Below are 15,996 nucleotides of genomic sequence, written 5' to 3' on the forward strand. Positions count from 1 at the left end.
TATTCATACCTGTTATTATTTTATGACATGTAGAGGAAAATTTAGCCTTAATTATATATCCCGAAGACAGGTATAAAGCAAACTAGGCATATATTAATAGGCAATGTAGTTCTTTGAATCCCAGTTCCAAAAATAAATTAGCTGCATGGGGTTTTTTTTTTTTTTTTAAGTTGAGTAACCGTTCTGATTTGGGAGCTTCTATTTGTAAAATGGGGGCTATCTCTTTATTGAATTATTGCAAGAATTATGAAGGATAATAATCATGAAGCATAGTTTTCAGGACCTGTCACAAAGACAGATGGGCTTATATGGATATAAAAGTTTATTTAGATATCGTAGTCCCAGTTCTTACTCAGGAGAAGGACCTTTGTAATGAATGCTCCATTTAATTGAGACCTCACATATTTTTCAGACAGAGTACTATAGTAAGAATACATTTCTCTTTCTTTAGACAGTAAGTGAAAACTAATTTTAAAACTTAAAAAAAGCTACAACTTCTTCATTCGTCCCCTAATGTTTATTGATAAAACTTTTGGTGATGCAATTGAACTCTAACAACAACAAAAAAAAATCATCATTTTGATTGGCTGCCTACTGCCCCCTATTTGGCAGGTTAGAAAAAAAAAAATCTTCATGAAATAACATGTCGTTTATTGTACTTTATTTATCAAAGTCCAAACAAAATTCAATTTAGAACAAGTAAACAGGTCTATGTCAAAAGAAAGATAATAAGAACCTTAACTGTATTTTCTGAAATCTACTTGGCAGTTATGTGACACTTAGAAGTGACACCCAATGAAACAGGGTTAGCTTTGGGGAGCTAGGTAATAGAATCAGGCATGCGTATCTGTCTAGTTCAGGTGGCATGGCTGCTTTCTTTCTCTGCATTTCTGTTTCTGTTCTTCATGTAGTTAAGTTCAGAGCCAGGAAACAATTGCTCATTACCCTTCCCAGTGGACATCCTTTTTATTTTGGTCATGGTACCTATGATATAAAGTAGTCATGTATAATAACTTAGCGATAGTTTAAAATAAATACCCAATAATATTTTTTGTAGCACATGTATTAAATATTATTCTCATAAGATGAGGTTATATGTTAACAATTGATGTCCACATCCTTGTTAGTGCTTCTACACCCAAAGTCATCTTTGTGAAAAATATCATTTTTACCTATTAAATTGAAATAGTTTAATTTAAAAAAAGAGAGAACGAGAAAGTTGAGTATATGATCTGAGGAAAAATATAGGAGTAGAGAGAATTATTTTGTTTGGTCCTCAAATACAAAGTTTATTATCTCCGGTAAACTGAAAACCATAGAAGTGCCATGTAAGACCAGAAAATATAACTTTAGTCTGTAGTATCTCCTTTGGAACTCCAGTTCAATCAGTTGTATCTCACTGAATCTTTTTTTTTTTTTTCCTGAGATGAAAATCCTAGCTATTTCATTTCACTTGATAATTCCTGTGAGTTTCCTTCTTTCTAGTTATTTGGGAATTGAGAAGATTAATTAAAATGCTTTTACAAAAAAAAAAAAATGCTGCTAATGTCACTACTCTTTTGAGTGAAGAATGATAACTTTGACCACTCCGATGTCTGGGAGTTTAGTGTAAGAGTTCCAATTTAATGCATTCATTACGCTCTTAAGTTACATAATTTTAATTAAATATATTAATTGCTATTTTCATACTTGGCAATCGCCTACTCTGGCTATCACTCAAAACCAGACAACTCATTTCTTTGTGTTCATTCAAATATAATTAGAAGTTTTCTTTAAAAGCCTCTACTAGAGCAGTACTTGATACTACATATTTTATGGTCTTACATGGTTTTTAAAAAAGAGAACACATAAATGCAAAACAAAATGATGCATGTGGCATTTTTTTTTCAGTTGGGAAGTATGCAAGTGATAAGAAATCCAGAAAGACATTAGCTTAAACTAGTTAAAATTGTATTCCCCGTCTTACAAAAAAAGAAATCCAGAGGTGTAGCCCCAGGGATCATAGAAGAGTTTCATGACAGGTTGTTTCCTTGGGCTCCTTTTAGTTTTTTCCCCATAATCCTCAAAACAGGACTGGTACCTTCAGTCCCAGGATGGAGGAAGAGTAAGGGAGAGCATGGCCCTCCTTCCTCGAGGACCTTCCCTAAGAGGTGCAGACCACTGTGCTTTCATCTCATTGGACAGAGCTTACATTCCCGAGCCCGGCTTTCTGATTGGTCATTCTTCTTTTTATACATGCAGTGGTTAGTACTATAAGATACTTAATTTCCAAGCTCTGTGGCAGTCTAAACCTTGGAATTACTGCAGTTGATTCAAACAGTAGGAATGTACTCATTTCATTAACCAGGTTTATTTTTTCAGTCTTACCATTTCTATTGACTGTTTTTATAAAGGCAAAAGTGAAATGGAATTTTCTGAAAATTATAAAAGCATACCTGTCCCGCTTTGATCAGTGCATCTGAGCAAATCGTCACCGGCTCTTTATAATAATATTGCCCTCTATACAGATTCCATTTATTGGTGGTACAATCATTTGAGATTTTTGCTTGTTATCTGCTTCATCAAGCAAGATTCAAAAGCATTTGTGTGTATGAACATGACATGCTCTTGTCGCTTCTGTTTGATAATAGAGATGAAAGATTTATTTTTCCAAGTATCCTATTATAAACATAGCCTAAAACTAAGCATAAATCTTGAAAAAAAATATAATAAATGCAACTGTAATGCCATTTCACAGTTAAATTATATAAAATGCCATTATTAGAGTCATTAGCTAAATTAGCCAATTTGATTAGGAAATTTGGGTTAATGCAAAGTTCAAATATGTCTCCAAACCAATGCTAATTATTTTCAATTGGGAAATCTTAAATGCATAAATACCTTAGGATAAAATTGGATATCTAAAGTTGATAATATTTTATCTCTGAGGAAAGCATCTTAGTTTCAAAGTACCTACATGTGTTAAAGGACAAGCAAACAAAATTCAGAAAAACATCTCAATTTAAGATGAGCATGTTTTTGTTACTATAGTAGTCCCAACTAGGGGGACTTATCTATGAGGGATATGTTCCAAAACCCCCAGTGGATCCCTGAAACTGGGTAGTACCAGACCCTCTAGAGGTTGAGTGTGCCTTTGGCTCAAGTCGTGATCCTGGGGTCCTGGGATCGAGTCCACATCAGGCTCCTCGCAGGGAGCCTGCTTCTCCCTCTGCCTTTGTCTCTGCCTCTCTCTGTGTGTCTCTCATGAATAAATAAAATCCTCCAAAAAAAAAAAAAAAAGTAAATTAGGCACAGTAGAGGTTAAAAACAACAATAAAATAGAACAATTATAACAATATACCGTAATAAAAGTTTTGTGGATGAAGTCTCTTTTTCTCTTCACGGTATCTTATGATACCATACTCATTCTTTTTCTCCTTGTGATGATGTGAGATGATAAAACAGCTACCTGATGAGATGAGGGGAACGATTGTAGGCCTTCTGAGCTAGTGTTAGGCTCCTGTTGACCTTCTGATGATTCATCAGAAGTAAGATTGCCTTTCAACCACAGTTGACCATGGTTGACCACGAATGACTGAAACTACAGACAGCAAAACCACGGATGAGGGGGAGCTATCGTCCTCAGGCCATAGGACATGCAAATTATTTTGTGAATCATTGCCTGTAAACACTTTGTTATCTGATTTATTTTGATTACTAAGTATGCTTGCCCAGAAAATAGACAAACTATTTATTACTGAAATATTCTCAATAGTATAATCTTAATTTTAAGTTGTTTTAGCTTTTCATTTTCCAGAATGCTTCCTATATAGATTGTCATTTAATTTCTATGAAGCCTGTCATTATTGCTGTTGGCAGATTTAAGTGATATAAATTTAAATGATTCAGACTCAGTTTGAGTTTTTATATGCATGGCTTGATCTGTCTGGAATTTCATTCCCTGAATCCTTGACTTCTCTAGGAACCTCACTTGACTTGTCAGCCTGGGAAGGTGTTCCTTTAGTGTGTTCCCCAAAACACTTTATACTTTATTTACTCTGTCTTGGGACTGTTTGCTTGTCTGTCTTCACCAAGAGATGGTTCATTCAAGAAATATTTATTCATTTGGGGGGGGGGGTAATCTTATTGTCAGTGTTTAATATGACAGGAGTAGGAGTGCCCCAAATTATGCTTGATGAAATCAAACAAAGGAAAGGAAGTTACTATTTTTAGTATTTCCCTAGTTTTAAAGGTACATGACTCTGTAAACCGTATCCTGTTTCACCCGTGTTCTGTATAAACATTAGCTCACTGACATCCCGTATATTCTTGAAAAGTTCACTTTTCATATATTGATAGGCTTTATTAGTACCAACTTTTGAATATCTCAGGTTTTAACCATTTTGAAAGACCTTTGAGAGCTTGAGGGAAAACATAGCTTTGCTTGAAGATCTGTATGCGTCTACAGTTCTACATAGAGGGCAGTCTTAGTACAAAGAGCCATTGACCATTTGTGCAGATGTACTGCTAAGAGTAGGAAAGTCATGCTTTTTCTTTTTAATTTTCGAAGATTCCATTTCCCTTTTGCCTTTTTTTAATGAAAAAAGTAGAAATGATGATAAAGTAGATTTTTCTTGAAAGATAATTCAATCCCTGTAGCTTGATTTCTTTTCTCTATTCTTTGCATAGTTCACGTATGTGATTAGCAAGGACATGGAGACCTTATTTTCTGAAGAGATGTATTGCAGTCAGTACATACAAGGTGTAAAATATGGTGGTATCTTAACTTCAGCGCTATTGGTATTTGGTACTAGATAATTCTTTATTTTGGGGGGGCTGTCTTATGTTTTCTAACATGTTTACATCTTCACCGGCATCCCTGGCCTCTACCCACTAGATGCCAGTAGAATCCACCGAGATATGACAACATAAAGGTCTCCAGGCATTCCCCAGTGTTCCCTGGGGGATGGTGTGGGGAGGACAAAAGTCATCCCTGAATGAGAAGTTCTGTGCTAAATAAATGTTCCCCATCTATCTCTGTCAATATTTAGAGCCGGCTGGGGGTTTGTATGCCTATTTACATTTAATGTTTGCATTTAACTCTGTCCAATCCACTGTTATCATCAGTTTGACTGGTTTTCATTTATCAAGTGTCTAGATTATTATGATTCTTTAAAAATGGCATTTTACACACAGGGTTGTTAGGGGAGACTGGCATAAAGCTGGACAAAACTTTTACAGGGAAAAAAAAAATTCCACGTACTCATTGGTGATTCTTAGAATGTATGATCACAAGCAGATTTTAAAATAGCTGAAAGGATTTAAAAGAGGGCATTTTGCTGTTTTGTGTGTAGGGGGAGGTTTGGAAATGAAGAGTTCTAAAATTTACTGTTAGAATGATAGTACTATATAGACTCAGATGTACTTTCTTCCTTTGACTAAAACAATATTCTCTCGGTTTCCCCAATTTGTAGTCTTCTTCACTGGGTGCTTAATTTCATTGTTTATCAAAGATAAATCATTAGGGGAGAAATATGAGAAGTGAACTATTTTCTTCTATTAAAAAAACTATATATATATATATGTGTGTGTGTGTGTATATATATATATATATATCCATCTATACCACAGATATGTAAAAGTGACCCCACCACTTATTCAGAGATCAGTAACTTTTTTTTCAATTTCTTCTCAAAAGTCACTTCAGCTTCACATTAACGTATGGCCTGAGCTAGTTTCCTTAATCATAAAGCAACCTCATGTAAAATGAGTAAAATTATTTCTCCTCAGATTCTGGCTTGATGGTATGTTAAAACGTGTCTTTATTTTTGATATATGTAGGATCCAGAAGATTTTATTGACATATCAGTATGTAAACAAACCATGTCCTCAGTTTATTTTATTTTATTTTATTTTTTCTTGTCCTCAATTTAAAACAGTTCTGGAAAAGCCTTTGGTATGAATGATCTCTTCCAGTGTGGATCCTCTTTTATCACCAGATTTCTGGGCTTCAGCTGTAACACACTTCTCACTAGTTGTGTGACCTTTGGCACGTTGCCGAACTTTTTTGTGTCTGAAGTCCATCTCTAAAATGGGGCTAGTAGTAATAGCCCACCTTATCAGGTGATTGTTGAGTAATCAATGAATGGATTGCATGTGGCCTACTTGACACACTACCCCAAATAAGTTTGACTTTTGTTATTTTTACCATAACTATTACAATGTAAAGAGTTTCTAGTTCTCCGTCCTCTCTTCAGTACATAAAGAATGGGTTCTGTAAATGTGGCAAACAGCAATAACAACAGAAGCTTGGGTTATTGCAGTGCTAGAAGTAATGCACTTTCATCCTGAACTGCCAGCACTGTGTTGGATTCCTTTTCAGAGCATTGATGCAAGTGAGTGTTTTACAAAATCTGGAGAGTGCTAGAGCAAAGGGGAACATACGCTAGTATGCATGTACCTCACATTCAATAACTTTCTTTACCCTTTTTTTCTTTTAGGAAGGGTGGGGGATTTATTATCAGAGAAACAGTGTTCTTGTCCTGGCTTTGCCCCTTATTAATCATAAACCCAAGAGTCATTTGGTGCATTTTCTGAACCTCTTTTATTCCTTTGTAACATGGACCTGATACCACCTTTGTTGGCTAAGTGCTGCTTATCGCAAGCCTCTGCGGATGTCACTTGGACTCTGTGAATCTTCACTTGTCCTTTCGTGAGCTGGGCCAGTCTTGGTCCTCCCTCCTCTAGCACAGTCATTTTCCACACCATTTATTTTCTTATTTGCCTCCTCCAATAGATTGTGCATCCACAGGCTAGTGCAACTCTGTCTTGTTCACATTTGCCACATGCATGCTAGGGCATAGTTGATGCTTAGTTAAAATCTTTAGCCATGAGAAATCAGCCCCAGCAGCCGTCTGACTTGGACTTAGCTCCACTGCTAACTTTATTCAGAGAACATAGTGAGACTCTCGGATTCAGAGAGCTGTATGATACATGATCCTCTTGGACACTCGCCTGCTGCCTCACTCCATGGGACTAGGTTCCTCCAAAGAATAAGGCAGGCTGGACAGGACTGTCTAGGTGGGATGATCATGCTATTTATCATTTTCTCCTCTTTGTGTATTTTTTGAATTGGGAAATGACAGGAATATAATACGTCTGCGTTGGGGAGCCCATGAGGCTGAACTCATCAGCTTGCAGGGTTTATGGGTTTCCGGCACATTGTCAAAGATCTGTGCTTATCGCCTCATGTTAATACTGTCTAGCCTAACAGCATATTTGCCCTTTAGAAATGTAATTATGTGGAGACTAATTAGTGGGCTGTTGGAGTTATTTAGGTGACAGTAAAGATACAAAGGACTGACAGAGCCATAAGGATAAACCTTGAGAGGCAGAGTAAAGAAAAAAAAAGAATTGTTGGGTTTTGGAGACTTTATAAAACATGGAGTTGTATGAGCAAAAAGTCAAAAATGATACAGGTTTCTGATTTTAGTAAATGTGGTGGATGACAGTGCTGATTGCTGAGGAGATTTTTTTTCTTCTTTTATTTATTTCATTTGTTTATCTTTTTATTCTTGATCAGGAGATGCTCTTTTCAATTTTGGAATGTGTTGATTTTGAAATTCCAATGAGTACTGAGATTGATGCAGCTCAGTAAGCTGTCAGAAAGAGATCTGGATGTCAGGAGAGCAATCCTGCTTCAGAATTGAGAACAGTCAGGACACCTGGGTGGCTCAGGGGTTAAGTGTCTGCCTTTGGCTCGGGGCATGATCCTGGAGTCCTGGGATTGAGTCCCACATCGGACTCCTTGCCGGGAGCCTGCTCCTCCCTCTGCCTGGGTCTCTGCCTCTCTCTCTCTCTCTCTCTCTGTGTGTTTCTCATGAAAATAAATAAAATCTTTTAAAAAAGGAATCAAGTACAGTTATTATATATACAGTATATACACGCATATGCATATATATGTATGATGTCATACAGAGACACTATTGGTGAAGAAAAGAGAAGAAAGACAAAGCCCTCTGAAGCACCAAATTCTTTTAAAGGACTATATGAATGCTCTTCAAGAGACACCTCTATTATTCTCTATAGGATGGTCCCAGATCAAGAGAACTAGGGGAGACTGGTCTCCAGGAAGCATAAGATGCAGTTTCAGGAAGGAAGAGGAGTTACATAGTCATGAGTTCTGTAGTTGCATGGGCCATTCATATGAGCACACTAGAAGGGGAGGGGTTGATAATTAGAGCCATAACTGGATTTAGGGGTAAATGGGATTTGAGTCCTTAGACATTTACACTATAGATTGTTCTGAAAGGAAGTCTGAGTCTGATGAGAAGAACAATAATAAGCTGTAGTTAAAGGTGGATATAGGAATGAATACAGGTTATAGAAGGTTTTTTCCTTTCTGTGCTAAGAGGCACATGAACATTTTTTTGTATTTTTAAGGCAAAGGAAACTAATGGACAAAGGGATTAAGGATATTAGACAAAGAGAGGCTCACAGAAGGATTTTGATTCCTTAAAGTAGGTAGAAAAAATAGGATTAAATATCCGGATCATATTTCTCCTCTGGTGCCATTAGCCTTGTATCAAAGGAGAAGGACCTTGTTATCTGAATCTCAAAGGAAAGTGATAAAAGTAATTAATGTTGTAGATAAGTTTCTGAAATGAGATAATGTATATGAGCTTAGTTAACTGGAAATCCAGCATTTTGTCAATAAAATTATTGTTACAAAGAAAATTATTCCTTTTTTGAAAAGCAGGTGAGTATTCCTTCTCTTTAGCAGTTTCACCTTTTAAAATACAGATAATCAGGTCTTTACAAAGAATATTTCATATCTTTGTCACATTAAAAGTTTTTTAACATTATTGAAGTATAGTTGACATACAGTGTTAATATTAGTTTCAGGTATATACCTACTTTTAAAGACAGTTGAACCTTTTCACAAACTCTCGGGTACCGCAGGAAAGTTTGTTTCTCACAGCTAAAAAAGTATACTCAACAGCAAAGCGTATCAGTTTCATGATCAAATTAACTGTTGCTCAAAATGTTTTATAGAAGTGTACATTTATGTATCTATGTAAGTGATGTTAATGTGCTTTGGAATGGTTTGATCTATTTAGATGACTTTTAAACAAATATTAGAATTAGTGAGTTTAGAGTACCCAGGTGGCTCAGTCTGGTTAAGCATCCGTTCTGGATTTTGGCTCAGGTCACGATCTCACAGTTGTGGGATCAAACCCAACATCTGGCTCTTGCGCTGGGCGTGAAACCTACTCAAGAGTCTCTCTGCCCACCACCACCCCCATCAAAAAAAAAAAGAAAAGAAATAGAATAATTCTTGCTAATGATACAAGTGAGCAAACATTAATTTGGGAATGATTTTCTTCAGGTATTTTTTTCAGTGCTGCCCATTAAATAGAAAGCTGAATGTTTAAAAAACATTCTATAAAATGGTACGTTTTTATCAGTAGCCTTCTCATTTTGCAAAGGCCTCAGCAGCTGGCAAGTGGATCCTACAGTTTGAGATTGTTAAGTACTCAGGCCTAGTAGAGGTGCCAAATGTCTGTGAGATACCTGCTGATTACAATAGAACAGGCATAGGTTAAAAGCCTCTGAGAGACCTTTTGGACTCAGTCCAGTTCCCTGACACTGTATTTTCATAGATAGGACTATAATTGATTCTGATTAGGTCATGAGGATGGGGTCTGGAATGATGGATAATCCACGTGGCCACAGCCTGAGGAGCTTCCTCACGAGGCCTGTGGGATCTGAAGGTCTGTAGTCAAAAACATGTCTCACAATAGTGAAGTGAGATTTGCCCAGTGTTCTGAAATTCAGACTTATTTGACCAAATCCAGGAAATCACAATGTGGACAACCTTTAGTCTTTTACTCTGTTCCTTTATGGTATCTAATGGCATCTAATTAAATTCGGACTCTCTTTATCCTATTGACCCAGATTACCTTTTGCCTTTGACCAGTATTTCCCCAGTAGTGTGGTTAGGGGGAGAGTCACCTCATGTCCTCATGTTTCAATAAATAAATAAATATAATATATTAATTATTATTATTATGTATATTATATAATAAGTATAATAAATACATATAAATATATAAATCTATATTATAAATCTATATTATATATATATATATATATATATATATATATATATATATATATATCAATGCCTTAGACAAGTTTCCTTTCTGAACTGGTGAAAAACTGTGCATGCTCCAAGAAGAAATCCAGGTGGTTTGTCATTCCAGTGGGAGAGAAAAATTGCTGGAAAGGAAAAAGTTCACTGGGGGTAAAGGGCTCTTTGAAATACTTCTTAATACTTTCTAATGCAACATAAACATAGCTGATACCTCTCCAGTATTTTCTCTCCTGAGGAATCATTTCCTTCTATTAAGAATTTATTTTTATCGTACCGGGTCAGCATTTTTATAGCCCCGCTAACCATTTTTATTTTTGAAGTATAAAATACAAATTTGTGGTTTGATGTATAGTAACACAGTCCTTCTCCAAATTTCTCTTTTCCTCATGCAGAGGGTTACTTCTACAGGAGAACAGCAGGTTCGCAGAAGCATTACATTATTACAAATTGGCGATCGGAAGCAGGCCTACACTGGCTTGTAAGTAATATGCAAGTCCTTTCAAAACACCTCTTTTTTTCCTTATTTATCCATGAAAATTATCTTGCTGACTTACAGCCTCAGAGGGAAATAAAACCTTCCTATTTCTATTTCTAAATACTTATCAGATTATGAGTGAGCCTCTAATAATTACATGTCTCTCCATTCAATCATGTTTGTTTGTTTGTTTATTTTAAAGATTTTATTTATTTATTCATGAGAGACACAGAGAGAGAGAGGCAGAGACACAGGCAGAGGGAGAAGCAGGCTCCATGCAGGGAGCCCGACGTGGGACTCGAACCTGGGACTCCAGGATCACAACCTAGGCCGAAGGCAGGCGCTGAACCGCTGAGCCACCCAGGCGTCCCCTCAATCATGTTTTAATACCCATTTATCATTTTTAATATATTAAGATAAATACAGCTTTTATTCATCCAGAGTTTAAGCTCAAAATTTCTTCAGCTCTTCAAGGGCAAAGACCATCCATCCATTTTTCATTGACACCTATACTCCTTACTTCATTGTTGTTCCCATATATATTTGTTTCCCAAGTTTTCATTTCTTCAATTTCTTATAAAATCAGAAATCATCCATAGAAGCTAAAGTGGAGTAAGATAACTTTATTGTTGTCACAGTGTACATCATCTTCTCATATTTGTATTTCCCATTTTTTCCTCCTCAGCTGCATATTTAAACACCGGTATTATTCTCATGAACCAAGGAAAGACAGAAGAAGCCCGACGCACGTTCCTCAAGTGTTCTGAGATCCCTGATGAAAACCTAAAGGACCCTCATGCACATAAGAGCTCAGTTACCAGCTGTCTCTACAACCTGGGGAAACTCTATCATGAGCAGGGACACTACGAGGTCAGGCCCAAACCCCACCCTTTCTCTTTCTCCTGTGTTCTTGGTCCAAGACTCCATGTTTTTTCCTACCCTGCGATCTCATTGAGAGACACTTTGCTCACTTAAGTTAATAGGAGTTTTTATTAAGAGTTGTATGGTGAAATTCATTTGGAAAAGAATCTCTGCTAAATAAAACTTAAGATTTCTTTCCTATGAATTTCTCAGAGCACCGGTGGCTCTTCTACAAAGGGAAATAACCTGCGTTGTTTCTCAAGCTTATTTGCTTAGTCTCTTTGATTTTATGATCCAAGAAACAGTGTTATATCCAGTGTTTGATGTTTAAAAAAAATACATTGTTTGCAATCTGGATATTAAGGAAGTGAATTTGGTGTTAATCCTACCCATTTATTTTGGTTCTTTCTGTAATAGTAATAAAATGAAAATTTATTTTTTTAATTGGAGTGAGAGGAAGAGTACTGGAGTTGGGATGTTGTACAAGAAACTGGGAGGTGTGTGTACCCTTTCTGTCACACAAAGCCTACCTGCATGGGTTTTTTTCTCTCACATTTAAAACTGTTCCTCCCTTTGTGTCTCTCAAACCCATACTCCTACACCATGTATACTAAGACTACAATATAAGGATAAAGATACAATTTTTAAAATAATTACATTTCATAATTTCAGTGGATCTCAATAGCCAGAAGATTTGTTAGTTGCTATTTTATTTTATTGGTTACCTGGCTTGAAGTAACTATAGATTTTAGATGATTATGGGTAACTTCCAAATGTAAACTTTACCTGTTTTTAAAAAAAACTAAATAATCTATGTGAACTGGAAAATTTGTTTTAAAATAAATGAGCATTGGCAACATTTGACTCCTTGTTAAAGGAGTCTAAATTTTTATGTGGCCCTCTTTACTAAGTGGGTTGAATATTTTCATTCATGAAATTGAGGTAGTATGATATCAAAAGACAGCTCAATTATTTTCCCCTGATGAGCCATTTAGAAATAGCAATGGAAGGCTTTGATTTTTAAAGGATGTTGTCATTTTATTTGTAGTGAATATCCTTGTACTTTGTCTCTTTCTCATTTCCTAAATTAGGATGCCCTTAGCGTATATAAGGAAGCAATTCAGAAAATGCCGAGGCAGTTTGCTCCACAGAGCTTGTACAACATGATGGGTAAGTAAAATCTAATATTTTAACTTACATTTTGGGGACTCGTGAAGAAATTAAAATATGTGCTCTGTTAAATAGAATTCAAATAAATCGTATCATTGATCCTCACACATATGCATAAAAACTTATTCACAGTTGGGTGATTCTTTCCAATGTTCACAAAAGACACTCATTCTTTTATTATTATTATTATTATTTTAAGTAAACTCTACCCCCAGTGTGAAACTCAAACTCATGACCCAGAGATCAAGGGTAGCATGCTGTACTGACTGAGCCAGCCAGACCCTGACAAAGCACGTTTATTTCTAATAAGAGCAATCATATACTGATTCTTAGCTAATCTAGAGTTGTTGCAAGGTTCTTACAAACCCATTTGGATATTGAGTATTAGCTAGACCCTAGAAATTAAAAATGGTGAGTAAGTATTTTTTTTCTCAATGATTTATCAAATTCATGAGAATATTTGATCATTACTTTCTTAATCAGATTCCCCCAAATAAGCATGGCATGATATAGGGAGTCATGATTTTGGTGCTTATAAAAGATGAGAATAACTGAACCAACTTGTAATGGTTTTCATTGATAAGGTTTTGGATCACAATAGGTTTTTCAGAGTGTTAATTTACAGTGATAACAGTACTGCAAAGAATGTAAATGTGCTACTACAATCATTACTTTTCCACATTGAATAATTTGTCCTCTTATTAGTCAGAAAGCATGTAAGTTAGGACATGGAGTTTTCTAGGTGTAAGAGACCAAGAACTAGAATTTCTGATAAAATATTGCCTGTGATTGACCTGTGACCGCCTTGTAGTAAATTTTTACCATATCTATTTAATAGTAGACATAACTGAAGACTACCTATTGACTATGTGACTTGGAAAAGAATCCCTACAGTTTAAGATGCCCTGCTGATTGACCAACTCTGCTATTTCTGCTTAAGGGAGAGAAGAAAAATCAGAGATTTTATTTCCAAAGCACAATTTGCAAACTCAGATTTTCCTTTCTCATTAACTTGATTAAGTTGTTTACTATTTCTATGCATATAAAATAAATGAGACTACATAATTTTTAGGATAATTTTATGTTTCTATATTCTACGATTTGAGAAATCATAGCTGTGTGGCTTGAGCACACACAGAAAATCCCAGAGCTTCCCAAACTAGAAAATACATGGCTAGCAAAGACCCTCACTTCTCACTTTCTCTTTTTCATAAATGAGGAAAAAAAAAAAAAAAACAACATTTCAAGAGATAGAATGAGGCACAGGTCAGTAAAAAGGAAAAAACCTATAATTTGGAAGAGGTCAATATTTTCATCTCATGTCTCTGGGCATCCCACCCCCAGTTAATTATGCACAATGGAGTGATTTAGTGCTCATGTGAAAGAGGACCCTGGGGTATTTTTAGTTGAGGTTTCTTTTCTCTTTTGTATAATTACTGCAAGGTAAAAATCTAGCTTCATTAAAAATACTTTTGCTATCACTCTCTTAAGAATTAAAAATTCTAGAGAATTAAAGCAGTAACTTTTACTCTGCAGCCTTTGCCATCAGTCTATCCTATCCACCCAGCACATGTATCCACCCATGTACGTGTCCACAAAGTGTGCCTAGAGTACCGATTTGCCCACTGAATTAACTTTTCTGCTAACACTGGATGATTATTCATGTCAAAATGAATATTAAAAGGATTATTTTCTCCAGGTTTCTCTAAGGAGGCACAATGGTTTTCGTTGATGATTTTATTTGTAACGCTAAGGCATAGGAAGGCCTTATTCCCAATTTTCCTGAATTATCGAGTGAGATGTCTTTCTTTAAATGAGGAAAGGACTCAGCTCCTTGGCAACGGACTGCATGTGGCATCTTTATTGTTAATAGGAAGTGTGATATTCACTATAGTTAGTGATTTCAGAAGATTCATTCTATTATTTTATGCAAATAAATTTGATTGAAAATTCAGCTGGTACCTTGGGATCTGTGTCTCATATGGTTACACAGATGCTGAGCACACACAGGCAGCAAACGATAAGTGCGTCCCTGGGGTTATTGCTTAGTCCTTTGTCTTATTTTTCATTATAGAAAGAGGTCATCTCGCCCGGACTCTGAAAAGCACTGTGACAGTTTGCAAGGGGAGAATCCCAATATAATTTAAAATTCCAGATTCCTTCCATAATTATGGTGGCTGCCTTCTGTTTAATTTTAGGTGAGGGTCTATCAGCTGAGCAGGTTTCGTAGTTTCAATTGTTCACGAAACTATAATTTTCTCAGAGTGAGTTCACCTCCTAATCAAATGGGTGAAATCCTCTGAGTATTTGCCTTAACTCCTAATACATTTTGATTAGCCTCCATTTGACAAGAGAAAAAATGGCCCAGGAGATAAGCTGCCCTATCAGTTCATCAGTTTCATTAGTCTGTCAGCATGTGCTGATTATCCTATCAAGTTTATCAACAGCCTTGAATGTGTCTTCTAATTCACACATTTACATATTATTAGTGCCCTTTAGGGATCAGTGATGGATTATAATGTCTGGCTGGATTCAGCCTGTAAGTATTCATTTTTCTCAGGGCTCATTCATTGACGCTTTAGGACCACTAACCACCCCCACCTCCACCCCAACCCCTGCCCAAGCACTTGTGTTTATACATACAAACATTATCCTTTTTCCATCCTATTTTCTAGTTTATTTGGAGGTTAGGAGAAATAAAGGGGTATGTGTGAAAAAAATACATCTATATTTGAGTGTTCTTTTTAGTTTAATAACTCAATTCATGGCAGTGGCTTTAAAAAAAAAAAGAAAAAAAGAAAACAAAACTCTCTAGTCCCTCATATTTCCCCTTCCTTTGAACGTTTCATGAGAAACTTCTATTTTGTATGCTACCTGCCAGTAATTGACATATCCTTAACACCACATGAGCAGATTTTTCCCATTTGTATATTAACAGAAAATGACACGTCTGATTAATTTGCTTCCCAATTTAATTTTTCTATATTTTATCCTAAGACTGTTGATTTTTTTTTTTTTGGTGGCAATTTCTAAGTAACCTTCAAAAAAATCCTATTTAAAATATATTTTCATTATTCTTTTGATTTCATAAGATCAAGATGATAGTAACAGAAACTGTTGAGAATGAAGCCATCCAAAATTATGTGAATTACAAACATAGCCAGTGATACAAAGCAGAAGATACTAAATGTTATTTTTATAAATAAATAAACTTTCACCTAGGTGGCTTTTGTAATTAGCAAAGTATTTGAATATGTGAAATAATAAGAGACCACACTGAAAAGTAACTACTAAAATTGATCCTAGCCAGTTGTATAAACATTATTTTTGTGGGTCTCCGTTGCCACTTGAGAGA

The 15,996-nt window shown here is 35.8% G+C and overlaps 1 protein-coding gene across 4 annotated transcripts in view; it reads left to right on the plus strand.

Annotated features, from left to right (window-relative positions):
• TMTC2 (transmembrane O-mannosyltransferase targeting cadherins 2) overlaps positions 1 to 15,996 on the plus strand; it is a 394,840-nt gene that overhangs the window by 232,465 nt on the left and 146,379 nt on the right. For all 4 annotated transcript variants that reach the window (XM_072724508.1, XM_072724507.1, XM_025992193.2 and 1 more), the window contains 3 exons: positions 10,528 to 10,613; positions 11,296 to 11,480; positions 12,563 to 12,641. In XM_072724508.1, the coding sequence (XP_072580609.1) occupies positions 10,528 to 10,613; positions 11,296 to 11,480; positions 12,563 to 12,641 (350 nt within the window). The remainder of the gene's footprint in view (positions 1 to 10,527; positions 10,614 to 11,295; positions 11,481 to 12,562; positions 12,642 to 15,996) is intronic.

Source organism: Vulpes vulpes, chromosome 10, assembly GCF_048418805.1.
Source record: "Vulpes vulpes isolate BD-2025 chromosome 10, VulVul3, whole genome shotgun sequence".
Lineage (NCBI taxonomy): Eukaryota > Metazoa > Chordata > Mammalia > Carnivora > Canidae > Vulpes > Vulpes vulpes.